The following is a 16,767-nucleotide window of genomic DNA, read 5'->3' as shown; positions in this document are numbered from 1 at the left end:
TGACCACTACCTTTTCAAGGGCAATTACGGATGGGCAATAAATGCTGACCTAGCCAGCGATGCCCACATCCCATGAACAAATAAAAAAAAGTTCTTGAAGGAAAGCATTCCTCCAAATAAATTCCAATAAACTTACTTTGGTCAGGTTGATCAATGTTGAACAAAAATAAGAATCGTTATAGCATTTGGTTGCAGAGCAATGTGTTTCCTTTCCTTTTCAGTTCAGCTTAATACACTTTCTGAAATGTCTAGAACACAAATCAAACGTTACTGTGTAATTTGATGGCAATTTCTCTCATTGTCACCCGCACACAAATCACTCCACCTCTATTTCATAACAAAATAATTCTCAATATAAACCTTTGCAAGAACAGAATCTTTGACATTTCCCTGTTTTGTTTGTCTGGTCCAATAACTAACTGGCAGTAGTAGTCTTGGAGACGTTAGATGCAATGTATATGCCCATTCTGCACAATCCACATGCAGCTCACAGTCACATCTCTGGGGAAAACGATTAAGTTCAAACTAAGGCTTTAAGGAGTGCTAAGGGCCATCACTTAAAAAAACTGTGTAAGTAGATCCTAAGTCACTGAAGATCACACAATTGTTCAATTTCTTTTTCATTCATTCCTGGGATGTGGGCATCAGTGGCTAGGTCAACATTTATTGCCCATCCCTAATTGCCCTTGAGAAGGTGGTGGTGAGCTGCCTTCTTGAACTGCTGCAGTCCATGTAGGGTAGGTACACTGACAGGGCTATTAGGAAGGGGGGTTCCAGGATTTTGACCCAACGACAGTGAAGAAACAGTGATATAGTTCTAAGTCAGGATGGTGAGTGGCTTGGAGGGGAACCTGCAGATGGTGATGTGCCCATGCGTCTGCTGCCCTTGTCCTTCTAGTTGGTAGAGTTTTTAGGTTTGGAAGGTACTGTCGAAGGAGCGTTGGTGTTTTGCTGCAGTGCATCTTGTAGATGGTACACATTGCTGCCACTGTGCGTCGGTGGTGGAGGGAGTGAATGTTTGTAGATGGGGTGCCAATCAAGCGGGCTGCTTTGTCCTGGATGGTGTTGAGCTTCTTGAGTGTTGTTGGAGCAGCACCCATCCAGGCAAGTGGACAGTATTCCATCACACTCCTGACTTGTGCCTTGCAGTTGGTGGACAGGCTTTGGGGAGTCAGGAGGTGAGTTACTCACTGCAGGATTCCTAGCTTCTGACCTGTTCTTGTAGCCACGGTGTTAATAGGGCTACTCCAGTTCAGATCCTGGTCAATAGCAATCCCCAGGATGTTGATAGTGGGGGATTCAGCGATGGTAATGCCATTGAATGTCAAGGGGAGATGGTTAGAATCTCTCTTGTTGGAGATAGTCATTGCCTGGCACTTGTGTGGTGCGAATGTTACTTGCAACTAATCAGCCCAAACCTGGATATTGTCCAGGTCTTGCTGCATTTCTACACAGACTGCTTCCGTGTCTGAGGAGTCACAAATGGTGCTGATCATTGTGCAATCATCAGCAAACATCCCCACTTCTGACCTTATGATTGAAGAAAGGTCATTGATGAAGCAGCTGAAGATGGATGGGCCGAGTACATTGCTCTGAGGAACTCCTGCAGTCATGTCCTGGATCTGAGATGATTAACCTCCAACAAGCACAACCATCTTCCTTTGTGCTGACTCCAGCCAGCGGAGAGTTTTCCCCCTGATTCCCATTGATTCCAGTTTTGCTAGGGCTCCTTGATGCCATACCCAGTCAAATGCTGTCTTGATGTCAAGGGCAGTCACTCTCACCTCACCTCTTGAGTTCAGCTCTTTTATCCATGTTTGAACCAAGGCTGTAATGAGGTCTGGAGCTGAGTGGCCCTGGCAGAAGTCAAACTGAGCACCAGTGAGCAGGTTATTGCTAAGCAAGTGTTGCTTGATGGCACTGTCAACAACACCTTCCATCACCTTACTGATGATTGAGAGTAGACTGATGGGGCAGTAATTGGCTGGGTTGGGCTTCTCCTTTTTGTGCACTGGAAATACCTGGGCAATTATTTACATTGCCGGGTAGATGTTAGTGTTGTAGCTGTACTGGAACAGCTTGGCTAGGGGTGCAGCAGGTTCTGGAGCACAGGTCTCTGTACTATTGCCGGAATGTTGTCAGGGCCCATAGCCTTTGCAGTATCCAGTGCCTTCAGTCATTTCTTGATATCACGTGGAGTGAATCGAATTGGCTGAAGTCTAGCATCTGTGATGCTGGGTACCTCAGGAGGAGGCCGAGATGACTCAATGACTCGGCACTTCTGGCTGAAGCCTTTTGCAAAGGCTTCAGCCTTTTCTTTCTCACCGATGTGCTGGGCTCCCCCATCATTGAGGATGGGGATATTTGTGGAGCCACCTCCTCCAGTTAGTTGTTTAATTGTCCACCACCATACACGACTGGATATGGCAGGATTGCAGAGCTTAGATCTGATCCATTGGTTATGGGATTGCCTAGCTCTGTCTATCGTATGCTGCTTCCACAGTTTGGCATGCATATAGTCCTGGGTTGTAACTTCACCAGGGTGAAACCTCATTTTGAGGTGTGCCTGGTGCTGCTCCTGGCATGCCCTCCTGCACTCTACATTGAACCAGGGTTGGTCTCCTGGCTTGATGGTAATGGTAGAGTGGGGGATATGTCAGGCTATGAGGTTACAGATTGTGGTTGAGTACAATTCTGCTGCTGCTGATGGCCCACAGCGCCTCATGGATGTCCAGTTTTGCATTGCTAGATCTGTTCGAAAACTATCCCATTTACCACGGTGGTAGTGCCACACAACATGATGGAGGGTATCCTCAATGTGAAGACAGGACTTTGTCTCCACAAGGACCGTGTGGCGGTTACTCCTCCCAACACTGTCATGGACAGATGCATCTGCGGTACCAGATTGGTGAAGACAATGCCACCATGCAACATATAATTTATAAATTTTATTTTGTTTAAGGGCTTATTACGAATAATTCAGTTACTAGAGAAAAGGAGATGAAAAATTTCTGTCCAAATTTATTCCCAGGACATTTTGATCGATTTGCGGTTAAAAAAGCAGATTGTGAAATGGCAAGGCAATGACGTACTTTTCTGTAACTTACCAGTGAGCAGAACATAGATCATGCCACGAAATGATGATTCATTTTTATACTGACCAGACTTCCTCATGATTTAGTTTTACTACCCTATTAGTAACTGGATGAAAATACTTGAAATGAAACACAACTATTAAGGGGAATTTCGCGCAGTGTGAAAAATACTTTTTAGCCAATGACTGACTTTCTGTAACAACTACTTACTCTGAAACACTTTGGCATTTTAAGGATACATCATAAGATCCCACAAACAGATGATGAACAGTTCTGATAAAAGGTCACAGACCGGAAACGTTAACTCTGCTTCTCTCTCCACAGATGCTACCTGACCTGCTGAGTAATTCTCGCACTTTCTGTTTTTATTTCAGATTTCCAGCATCTGCGGTATTTTGCATTTATTGTAACGTTAAAACCGGATGGTTGTACAATTTGACAAGATAACATCGGCCTATGGTTAGTGACTGTCCTGCATAACTGGTTCATCAAAAGCGTGCAGGGTAAATGAATGGAGGATTGCGATGATAATTTTTGAGGTCTGTTGTGAACAAGACTCTGAGATATCTGCTACATGGCCCAACGCGAAAATATTATCGCTCACAGACACGTTTTAAGATCAAGATATGTTTCATACTTTTTTCAGTTGTTGACATCAACAGTGTGGAGCAACTGCAGCAAGTTAAAATGCTAAATAAAAAAAAGTCTTGATGATCAGAACTGAAGCATTTATCACAAGGATCCGGCAATATCGGATTTGTGACCTCGAGATAAAAAAAAAGTTCTCTATTCCGGCAGGGGAACTTTGAGATTGGAAAGAGAAAATCTGATAATTTTCGGGCTGACATCAGAGATAACGACCATGAAAGCTTTCACATTGCATAAAAACACATCAGGGCGAGTAAAGAGCCACCGTTGCTCAGTTTGGCCTCAACGTATCTTGATTCCTAGCAGCAAAAAACAACTTACATTCATCTAAGGCCCTCGGGAGACTGGGATAACTCGACATGGGCGAAAAATACGAGGGAAAAAAATCACCGGTGTTGTGGCCAGATCCCAAAAGCAAATGTAAACGTTATCAGAAGGTGATGTACAACTGAGACATTCGTTGATTCCATATTCTTCGCAGCATTTTATTTTATTTTCAGCATTTCTTTGCCTGTAGTTGAAGAGTTCGAATCATTAAGAATTACACTGACAACCAATTTAAGATTATCAGTCCAGCTGGCACTGTGGTGCATTTGCCTGTACTGGAAGCTACATGTGTTAATATACAGGGCCCTGTTCTTTGCAGTCAGAAAGAACATGTACACACATTGCGCCTTTTTCAGCTAAACAAAATAGGTGACAGTCATTAGCTGGTTCATTCCTCAGGGCAATGCTTTGACCAATCAGAGTCAATCTGCCTAGTTTAAATTTCAAACAAAGCTTGGCATTTAACTTTCAGTCACCATAAACTGGTGCGTTCTCCATGGTGACGCCTCTACCAATCAGAGTTCATTTGCCAACCAATCAGCACTCTCGTCTCAAACAGTACAAAGTTGTTGTTTTCCCTTTCATTGGTATTCTTGTGGATTGTCCCGATGAGTGCAAGACAAAAAAGCTTTGCCAACATGTCTCTATTTTCAGCAATACTCATTAAACCATTATTTAGCTTTAATATTGATTTACTTAAAAATGTATAAGCCATATGGTTCAGGTCAATATTAGCCTCATGTTTAGTTTAGATCTGATCTATGCTACTGATTGTGCATGCTGTGCACGTCTGTGCCTTTGTGTTGCCTGATAAAATATCTCCCATATTTTGAAGAGGCTCCCTTGCAAGCAATGTCCTCTACGAAAGTCAATATGAGAAGAAATGCAGAGCAATGGCCATAATTATTACAAGAAGGTGACTGTACCGAATCACATCATAAAACATAGAACATAGAACAGTGCAGCACAGTACAGGCCCTTCGGCCCACGATGTTGTGCCGAGCCTTTAACCTACTCTAAGATCAAACTACCTACATACCCTTCATTCTACTATCATCCATGTACCTATCCAAGAGTCACTTAAATGTCCCTAATGTATCTGCTTTCCACGCAGCCACCACTCTCTGTGTAAAGAACCTACCTCTGACATCTCCCCAAAACCTTCCTCCAATCACCTTAAAATTATGCCTCCTGGTGATAGCCCTTTCCGCCCTGGGAAAATGACTCTGGCTATCCACTCTATCTATGCCTCTCATCATCTTGTGCACCTCTATCAAGTCACCTCTCATCCTTCTTTGCTCCAATGATAAAAGCCCTAGCTCCTTCAACCTTCCTTCATAAGACATGCCCTCCAGTACAGGCAGCATCCTGGTAAATCTCCACTGCACCCTCTCTAAAGCTCCCACATCCTTCCTATAATGAGGCGACCAGAACTGAACACAATATTCCAAGTGTCGTCTAACCAGGGCTTTGTAGAGCTGCAGCATAACCTCGTGGCTCTTAAACCCAATCCTTCTTTTATTGAAAGCCAACACCCCATACGCCTTCTTAACAACCCTATCATTGCAATACATCATTGCAATACATAAAACGATTACCTTAAAAGAGTTTGGTTACTTTCACAGGTGTTGTTAAGACCGATTGTTGGGTAACTGTAGAGGAAGCCTCTCGCTATCATAGGCTGTGCTACCCCTCACATGAGAATGCTTGATGTGCACAGTGAATGCACATACTTCTTTGTTAATTTAAAACATTCCCTGTCAGTCATGTGATTGTGATTAGAGTTTACGGGGAATATTTGCCTTTAAATGGAACATTTCTCAATGAAGCAAACTTCATCAATGTATTAAAATAGCAATTTGAGGTCCAGAGGTACATAAACATCTGTGAATATGCAGCACCGATTAGCTGTTAATCATTATGAAGGACAGTAGCAGCAGTAGTAACAGGAGGCATCCATCCCTCTCAGAAGATGATGGACTGCGTCCGGGGTGTATATCACTTCTGAGTTGAACATTGTTGTCGTGGCTGTGGAGGCTGAATTGTCTCTGTCAATCCCTTCCACAGCTGGCACAGATGAATATAATTTGCCTGAGGTTGACTGATGTTTTTAACTGTTTGCTAACATGTTGTGCCAATCATGAAGCTGGAGTGTCCTCTCCAGAGTGCAGGCCTGGGAAAATAGTATGGAGACCCTGAACTGTCCAAGCATCAGGGCCCCATCTCTTGGCATCGCTAGTATTGTCCAAAGGAAAAGGAAAAAAAATCTAGTGTTTGGTACCAGCTCTGCTGCAGAAATTGCCACAAAACTGCTAGATAAGTAACAGGTAACCTCCTACTGGGGCACCACTCTGGATTTTCTGTCGCAGTTTACTCCTTAAGCCTTCTTCTGTCCCCAAACAAGGCAGTGAGGCTATTTACTCATAGCTGGGTGTCTGTTTCTTGGCACCAGGGCGGAACCACATGGAAGTGGGCCTGTATGCCACGTGTCTGCTTGTCATACCTCCCATTAACTCTCAATAACCCAGGGGTCAACACCCCCTCCCCCAATAATCCAGGAATAAATGGATCTTTTTCCAGGTGGCAGGCAGTGACTAGGGGGGTACTGCAGGGATGAGTGCTTGGCCCCCAGTTATTCACAATATATATTAATGACTTGGGTGAGGGAACTAAATGTAACATTTCCAAGTTTGCAGATGACACAAAGCTGGGGGTGGGGGTGGGGGTGGGGGAGGGTGGGGGTGGAATGTGAGCTGTGAGGAGGATGCAAAGAGGCTCCAATGTGATTTGGACAAGTTGGGTGAGTAGGCAAATGCTTGGCAGATGCTGTATAACGTGTGGATAAATGAGAGGTTATCCACTTTGGTTGTAAAACAGAAAGGCAGATTATTATCTGAATGGTGATAGATTGGGAAATGGGGAGGTACAACGAGACCTGGGTGTCCTTGTACATCAGTCGCTGAAAGCAAGCATTCAGGTGCAGCAAGCAGTTAGGAAGGCGAGAGGTATGTTGGCCTTCATTGCAAGAGGATTTGAGTGCAGGAGCAAGGATGTCTTACTGCAGTTATACAGGGCTTTGGTGAGACCACATCTGGAGTGTCATGTGCCGTTTTGTTCTCCTTACTTGAGGAAGGATGTTCTTGCCATGGAGGGAGTGCAAAGAAAATTTACTAACCTGATTCTTGGGATGTCAGGATTGATGTATGAGGAGAGATTGGGTCGACTAGGCCTATATTCACTAGAGTTTAGAAGAATGAGAGGGAATCTCATAGAATCATATAAAATTCTAACAGGACTAGACAGGCTAGATGCAGGGAGAATGTTCCCGATGGCTGGGGAGTCCCGAACCAGGGATCAAAGTCTCAGGATACGGGGTATGTCATTTAGAACCAAGATGAGGGCAATTTCTTCAGGCAGGCGGTGGTGAACCTGTGGAATTCTTTACGCCAGAAGGTAGTGCAGGCCAAGTCATTAAATATATTCAAGAAGGAGATAGATATATTTCTTAATACCAAGGGGATCAAAGGTAATGGGGAGAAAGCAGGAACAGGGTATTGAATTAGACGATCAGCCATGATCTATTTTGAATGGTGGAGCAGGCCCGAAGGGCCGAATGGCCAACTCCTGCTCCTATTTTCTACGTTGCTATGTTTATCAAAACCCCAATAAGCGAGGGATCAAACTCCCCCACTAACCCATGGATCGAAACCCCCAATAACCCAGGGGTATGAAGGATATAAGGTAATAAAAGGTCGCTTAATATTATAGGTGTTCTAGTTGCGTGTTCACAGTGCTTTCCTGTTTTTAATTCCATTGATATTACATCTTTCCTGTTACCACTCACCTGGTTCCCAGAAGGAGGAGGTAACGTGGTGTAAATATCTCAGCACACCGGTCGACGGCACTTTTATTGTGTCACCACCTAATGAGTTAAAACTATTTAAAGTGGGGACCCAGGTCAAATCAAATTTACTAAAATCTTTCACGCAACCGGTTTCATTACTTGAACAACTCAATGTGTTAATGGTAAAACAATCCAATAAAAGCAACACGAAGATCACGTGTGCCATATAAACATACCCGAGCGCAATTTACGTTACGATACAATATACATTTTCTTTTTGCGTTTGCATTTAACAATTAGAATCATTTCGCTTATAATTTCACCTCATAATCCAACTGAAAATACAAACTGTCCAAAATGCCAATGGGTTTAGTTTAACCGTTTTCCATCGCACACTTGCCGCTTCGCTCAATTCCCTCTCTCTTTGCAGTGATTGTCACAGGAGAACCTCCAGATCCGCAGAAATGTACGAGGGAAATTGTTAGAATGATGATCACAACAAACACTGCAAGTTTCACTCCTACGACCATCAGCTGCCAAAGCAGAGAACTTCCACTGTTATCCGGTTGTTTTTGCTCTATGGAGAATGAAACAGTCAAATCAGCAATTACTTCCTTTAGTTTACTCCAGCGGCTCATTGCAATATTTACTCAGCTTGGTACCCATTTCCTTTAACAGCCCTGCACTCATTTGTTCAGACCAGGTCTCCCTGTATTCAGAGTGGTATTCCAGCTTTGTACTAATGATTCCTCTTGTTAGTTCGTCTTGAATCCGAGTGTTATCTTCCTCTGTTATCTCTCAATAAAGGCAGATATCTATTTCGCCCTAGATTTTAGCTTGCTATTCTCAATGTAATTAGAGATACCCATTATTTACTATATATTCACAAAATGCTTTACTTAATGCAATGTCTTCATTCGCTTGTACAATTCCTGTTCATGTTTTTTGCATTAATAATTTACCCATCCATTCAGTGCCATATATCTTTTCAAAAACGTTGAGTGATGTTACCTTCTGATTTGATAAATGAACATGTTCAGAATTATGGCTAGAATTTTTTTTACAATCCGGTCATGTACCATTGGACCATGAAATGTAATGAAGATTATATATTCACTATCAAGTACATATGGCCAGTGGGGGCCATTTATTGGGCTGATTATTTTACATGCAGGTTGGCTACTAGTTGCACTGAATACTTTGGCAGCTGTGTGTCTTGTGACATGCTTGTCTTCGTTCATTCATTGAAAGCTATGATGTTAAGATGGAGATTATTTCATGAAATGCAGCAGTTTGCAAGATAGTCATCCTCATGCATTAAGTTGAAATGTTTAAACCAGTAAACATTTTCTAATGTGAAAAAGAGATGGAATAACTATGGAGTTTTTCAAATCGATCTGTCGATCACTCCGTATGTCTATTTATCTATCATCTATCTATCTGTCTATTTTTCTGTATGTCTGTTTATCTATCTATCTATCGATCTGTCTATCTATCTATAAGTCTGTCTGTCTAATCGTATAACTGTCTGACTCTCTATCGATCTATCTATCGATCTGTTTGTCTATCCATCGATCTATCTATCTGTCTATCATCCATCTCTCTCGTTCTCTCGCTCTATCTGCCTATATATCGTCTATCTCTCTCACACACATACACATTCTCATTCTTACTCTCTTTTCTCTCCGTATAAGACTTACGTTTAACTGTTAACATGGTTCCTGGTCCACACTCTTTCGCGACCAATACTATCTCCACCTGACAGTAATAAACACCTGAGTCATCCTGTTTCACATTTGTGATCGCGATAGAAGCGTTTCGATTGGCTTTGAAAGAGGGTCTGTCCGCCTCCATTATCCTACCCGAGTATTTTTCGGATGTATTAGTTACTCTGGTATCTCCTGTTCCGTTTTTTACGTTTTTGTACCAAGAGAAAGCCCCGATCCGTTGACCGTGAGATGTGCTGTAGGTGCAGAGAAGATGGACAGTCTCTCCCTCGCTCGCCTCAATGGAAGGTGGTGTTTGAAACACTTTGATCTTCCTAGCAGTTGTCGCTGTAAGACAAATGCTCGTGGCAATTAGATGTTCAAAGTGACATCATTCTTCCTTGTATGGGCTACTACAACAGCTGGGATAACATCATTATGCCAAATTTGTTTCCATTTCCCCATATACTTCAAGACCACCAGTTACTTAACTTTCTCAGACTACACAACAGTGAAGTGTAGTAAGAAAACAAATAGCTTACTAAAGAGTAGCATCCAGGTCCACAGCAGGGCAGCGGGTTTCATTGCTTCACAGTGATCTGGGAATCACAAACATTATTTTCAAAAAACCTTCATTCTAATTGTAATATATCATAGAGAAATAAAAGTACAAGCCTTACATGATAACACTCTTCACTGTCCTTCACGACTTCATTTCCTTATCTACTGTGAGCCCTCAGGAGATTCTTAGGTGCGCAATCATCTCCATCCATTAACACACACTCACGTTCCCAATTCTAAAGAACGTCGGTAGACCTACAAATATCATCGCTACAAGCCAGCTGAGACTCCTCCCGTATACAAACATTAATCCTTTTTGTTCCTGTATTGTAAATCCTACAGAAAATCCAGAGCAGAACCCTTAATGTGTCACCTTTGGCATGTTTCTAGCAGTTCCTGCAGCCATACCGGTGCCATTCGTTGTGCTCTGCACTCCTTTGGACCCCACTACGAAGGCCGAGAGGGGGGGGGGGGGGGGGGTTTGACGCGTGGGCAACTCACAACCTCTATACATCCACCCAGGCATGCACCATGGAGAGGTCAGTCCATAGTTGCCTCACAGCGACCAAAACAACACCGAAGGCAGCAGTTACAGGTTATATGTCCAGCTCAACTGGTGTAAAGATTGGGCACCACAGGTTGCCTTTGTTGGTAGGAGAGGTCATCGCATCTCACTGGACAGCTACCACCCTCCTCAAACTGGGCAGCCCCCAGTCAGAAAGCTTCTGTCCCACCACAGTCCATCTGCTTCAGGGTGCTTGGAGCTCAGGGTCATTGCCCGACAAGTGGACTGTAACGCTGAACCAAACGACAAAAAAGGAAAGAAGCGCTTCGTTTTGCAAGCTGGAACGTCAGAACTATGTGTTCTGGCCTGTCGGAAGACCTTACACAATTCAACGACTCTCGGAAGACTGCCATTATTAACAACGAGCTCAGTAGACTCAATGTCGAAATTGCAGCAGTTCAGGAGACTCGCCTCCCTGTGAGCGGATCTCTAAGAGAGCAAGACTACACCTTCTTCTGGCAGGGTAGGGATCCTGAAGAACCAAGACAGCATGGAGTGGGCTTCGCCATCAGAAACTCTTTGCTCAGCATGATAGAGCCACCTTCAAATGGCTCGGAATGCATACTGTCCATCCGACTGCTCACCGTCTCTGGTCCAGTACACCTACTCAGCATCTATGCTCCAACACTCTGCTCCCCACATGAAGTTAAAGACCAGTTTGATAAGGAACTCCATAATATCATTATTAGCATTCCTAATACCGAACATTGCTCCTGCTGGGAGACTTTAATGCCAGGGTTGGGGCCGACCATGACTCATGGCCCTCCTGCCTTGGGCGCTATGGCATTGGAAGGATGAATGAGAATGGACAGAGACTGCTTGAGTTGTGTACCTATCACAACCTCTGCATCACCAACTCGTTCTTTCATACTAAACCCTGTCACCAGGTTTCTTGGAGGCACCCAAGATCACGTCGTTGGCAGCAGCTGGACCTCATCGTCACAAGGCGAACCTCTATAAACAGTGTCCAAATCACACGCAGTTTCCACAGTGCAGACTGCGACACTGACCACCCGACCACTGGTGTGCAGCAAGGTTAGACTCAAACCAAAGAAGCTGCATCACTCCAAGCAGGAGGGCCGCCCACACATCAAGACTAACAGAATTTCTTATCCACATCTGTTACATAGGTTTCAAATTTCACTTGAAAAAGCCCTTCAAAACACTCCTACAGGGGATGCAGAGACCAAGTGGGCCCACATCAGAGATGCCATCCATGACTCAGCAATGACCACCTTTAGCAAATGTGAGAAACAGAATGCAGACTAGTTTCAATCTCACTTTGAAGAGCTGGAACCTGTCATTAAGAGAGCTTTTGGACAACCATCAAGAAGATCACCCCCCTCAAGTCTAAATCAGGAGACATGATGACTGACCAACGCAAGCAAATGGACCGCTGGTGCAGCACTACCTAGAACTGTACTACAGGGAAAATGTTGTCACTGATACCGCCCTCAATGCAGCCCAGTCTCTGCCAGTCATGGACGAGCTGGACAAACAGCCAACAAAATTGAAACTCAGTGATGCCATTTATTCTCTAGCCAGTGGAAAAGCCTCTGGAAAGGATGGCATTACCCTGGAAATAATCAAGAGTGCCAAGCCTGCTATACTCTCAGCACTCCATGAACTGCTTTGCCTGTGCTGGGACAAGGGAGCAGTACCACAGGACATGCGCGATGCCAATATCATCACCCTCTATAAGAACAAGGGTGACTGCAACAACTACCGTGGAATCTCCCTGCTCAGCATAGTGGGGAAAGTCTTCGCTCAAGTTATTTTAAACAGACTCCAAAAGCTGGCTGAGCATGTCTACCCTGTGGCACAGTGTGGCGTTCAAGCAGAGAGATCCACCATTGACATGCTGTTCTCCCTTTGCCAGCGACAGGAGAAATGCCATGAACAACAGATGCCCCTCTACATTGCTTTTATAGATTTCACCAAAGTCTTTGACCTCGTCAGCAGAAGTGATCTCTTCAGACTGCTAGCAAAGATTGGATGCCCACTAAAGCTGCTAAGTATCATCACCTCATTCCATGACAATATAAAAGGCACAATTCAGCATAGCGGTGCCTCATTAGGCCCCTTTCCTATCCTGAGTGATGTGAAACAGGGATGTGTTCTCGCACCTACACTGTTTGGGATCTTCTTCTCCCTGCTGCTCTCACATGCGTTCAAGTCTTCAGAAGAAGGAATTTTCCTCCATACCAGATCTGATGACCCATCTTAGAGCAAAGATCAAAGTACAGAAGGTCCTCATCAGGGAACTCCTCTTTGCTGATGATGCTGCATTAACATCCCACACAGAAAAGTGTCTGCAGAGACTCACTGACAGGATTGTGGCTGCTTGCAACAAATTTGGCCTAACCATCAGCCTTAAGAAAACGAACATCATGGGACAAGACGTCAGAAATGCTCCATCCATGAATATCGGCGACCACGCTCTGGAAGTGGTTCAAGAGTTCACCTACCTAGGCTCAACTATCACCAGTAACATGTCTCTCGATGCAGAAATCAACAAATGCATGGGAAAGGCGTCCGCTGCTGTGTCCAGACTGGTCACGAGGGTGTGGGAAAATGGCACACTGACACGGAACACAAAAGTCCGAGTGTATCAAGCCTGTGTCCTCAGTACCTTGCTCTACGGCTGCGAGGCCTGGACAACGTACGTCAGCCAAGAGCGATGTCTCAACTCATTCCCTCTTCGCTGCCTCCGGAGAATCCTTGGCATCAGGTGGCAGGACCGTATCTCCAATGCAAAAGTTCTCAAGATAGCCAACATCCCCAGGGTATACACCCTACTTAGCCAGCGGCGCTTGAGATGGCTTGGCCATGTGAGCCGCATGGAAGATGGCAGGACCCCCAAGGATGCATTGTACAGCGAGCTCGTCACTGGTTTCAGACCCACCGGCCGTCCATGTCTCCACTTTAAAGACGTCTGCAAACACAACATGACGTCCTGTGACATTGACCACAAATTGTGGGAGTCAGTTGCCAGTGATCGCCAGAGCTGGCGGACAGCCATAAAGGCGGGGCTAAAGTGTGGCGAGTTGAAGAGACTTAGCAGTTGGCAGGGAAAAAGACAGAAGCGCAAGGGGACAGCCAACTGTGTAACAGCCCCGACAACCAATTTTATTTGCAGCACCTGTGGAAGAGTCTGTCACTCTAGAATTGGCCTTTATAGCCACTCCAGGCACTGCTCCACAAACCACTGACCACCCCTAGGCGCTTACCCATTGTCTCTCGAGACAAGGAGGCCAAAGAAGAAGATTGTTTAATTTGAAATTAGAATGATAAATACCTAGACATGTCATTCAATAAGGCAGAAATCTGAAAGGAAAATTAGATCCCATAGAAGCCAAATGGTCGTTATTTTGTACTCAAAGAAAATGTCAAACAGAACTACAAAAAGAGATAAAAAGAAACCATTTAAACACCGCAACAAAGTTTTCCACCTTGATAGTCAATCAATAAATAAATTGGCAAATATCGAGGGAACAACAATAAAAACGAATGAGTGTTTGAATGAGCAAGTGAGGAATGTGAGCACATGGAATTTCCAAGGACAGAATGTGGAATGCAGTTTGTAAGTGATCACTTAAGTGATTTGATTGGTACCTGGAAAATCAACAATGATTTCCTCACTTATTTTATCATGAAATGACACAGAACAGCAGGAGGTCATTTGGCCCATCGCAGACGGCCAATCCACAAGGCCCACTTTATTACCGATGTTCAAGTTTAAAATCTACCGCATTTTCCCTATTCATAGAGTCATAGAGTTATACTGCACAGAAACAGGCCCTTCAGCCCAGCGTGTCTGTGCTGGCCATCAAGCACCTATCTATTCTAATCCCATTTTCCAGCACTTGGCCCATAGCCTTGTATGCTATGGCATTTCAAGTGCTCATCTAAATACTTCTTAAATGTTGTGAGGGTTCCTGCCTCAACCACCTCTTCAGGCAGTGTGTTCCAGATTCCAACCACCCTCTGGGTGAAATTCTTTTCCTCAAGTCCCCTCTAAACCTCCTGCCCCTTACCTCACATCTATGCCCCTGGTTATTGACCCCTCCGCTAAGGGTAAAACATTTCTTCCTATCTAACCTATCAATGCCCCTCATAATTTTGTATGCCTCAATCATGTCCCCCTCAGCCTTCTAAGGAAAACAACCCTAGCCTTTTCAGTCTCTCTTCATAGCTGAAATGCTCCCAGGACGTATCCTGAAACTCCAGCTTTGATTTTATTTAACTACTTTTAGCACTGGATTTTATCAAAGGTTGTTTGGGAGTCCAGGTGAAGACATAATAGAGTTAGTCATCGTCCTGTTGGCCTCTCAGTACCTCAGATGGTTTGAAGAGTTTGGTCAGTTATGATTTTTTCCCTTCTGAATCAATGTTACTTCCTGTTGAATAGTTGGTCATTGTACAAACGATCCTCGCCTTTGCTCCTGATTATCGCTTTCATTATCTTACATGTAATAAAAGAATGAGCAATGGGTCTATAGGTGTCAATGTCTGTGTCTGTGAATATGGACACAACATTGTCTTGTTTTTAATGTTCCTGTGTCCACTGCCTTCCACATGACGACTGTCAGTTCCTTACAAATCTCCTCCTTCATCTCCCTCAGCACTCATGTCTAAACAACATCTTTCCCTCTGCCCATTTGCTTGCTTCTAACCCATTTATTCTACTATTGCAATTATATTGAAGCTGTTTGGATGTTTGAGATGTCGTTCCCTATTGTAACGCAGAAAGGAAATAAAACTACATTAAAATAGCCATGGGAACTAAGGGTGGCGCAGTGGTTAGCACTACAGCCTCACAGCTCCAGTAATCTGGGTTCAGTTCTGGGTACTGCCTGTACAAAGTTTGCAAGTTCTTCCTTTGGCTGTGTGGGTCTGGTTTCCTCCCACTGGCAAAGACTTGCAGGTTAATAGGTAAATTGGCCATTGTAAATTGCCCCTAGTGTAGGTAGGTGGTAGGAGAATTGTGGGGATGTGGTAGGGACATGGGATTAATTTAGGATTAGTATAAACGGTTGGTGGTTGGCACAGACTCGGTGGGCTGAAGGGCCTGTTTCAGTACTGCATTTCTCTATGACTCGATGCTTAAAGCTTCAAATGCTCACCCACTGATTGCTCTTTTACTGTATGATACAATAAGAATTATTTTAAAATATACATGCTTCTTACAAAATATTATTCCTAACGCATTAGGTAATATAAATGCAGTTAAGCCCAATTTCACCAAGCATTGAGTTTTATGATCAAAAGCGAGTGGAACAGAACTCGCCAGGTACTGATACTTACATTCCAAATTTCTCCGGGGTGTCATAGGTAACTTTCCATCTCAGTTATTTTCAACTTATATCAATCATATTAATTGAGGCTATAGGCGCATAATTCACCGACTGAATGGAATTACCTTCCACGCAGAGGTAAAAAGGTAGTGATAATCTGTCACTCACCTATGGTCAGATACTATGTCCAGAACGTTCTGTATCCATCCTCCCACCCCTTTAGGATTATTCACACTGAAAAATGTTTGGACACCATCTGCTACATTGTGAACCAATGACTTTCAAGCCAGTCAAATGGAAAGCTTCAGAAAGCGGATGCCGCAGTCCCACAGGGAATATCGTCATCAAATCACCTTGACGTGTTCGAAGGAGCAGTTTGTGGAGGGGGGGAGGGGATTGAGGGGTAAGTTAGAAATGACTAGTGCAATATGAAATGCGGATCTGTGCCCTCCAGATAACCAGCGTGCGAATGACTCTCTGAATTTTGACTGGCCTCACTCCATTGAACGGTGCAAATGCGGCCATAAATAATATGAAGAAGTTGACATCTAAATGTAGTTAATGTGATGCGGTTAATTTAAAAATGTAGGTTTTTATTACTTTTTATAACAAAAAAGTCTCCTAATGTGGTAAATCCGGTGCGCAAAGATGGGAACCAATGTTTCCCCATTATGGTGATGTTCGTCAAGAAAATGAGTTCAACTGGTTTCACTTTTGTTCCAAC

General features: G+C 43.9%; 1 gene segment (V, D, J or C); it reads right to left on the bottom strand.

Moving 5' to 3' along the window:
- Nucleotides 1-2,889: 2,889 nt before the first annotated feature.
- Nucleotides 2,890-16,205, bottom strand: LOC137346153 (Ig kappa chain V-V region HP 91A3-like). The segment is given in 3 exon segments: nt 2,890-8,491; nt 9,615-9,968; nt 16,054-16,205. Coding segments are annotated over 3 exon segments (582 nt in total).
- Nucleotides 16,206-16,767: the final 562 nt, after the last annotated feature.

Source organism: Heterodontus francisci, chromosome 29, assembly GCF_036365525.1.
Source record: "Heterodontus francisci isolate sHetFra1 chromosome 29, sHetFra1.hap1, whole genome shotgun sequence".
NCBI classification, from domain to species: Eukaryota; Metazoa; Chordata; class Chondrichthyes; order Heterodontiformes; family Heterodontidae; genus Heterodontus; species Heterodontus francisci.
The sequence above is the reverse complement of the archived record's forward strand: the minus strand, read 5'-3'. Positions and strand labels throughout refer to the sequence as shown.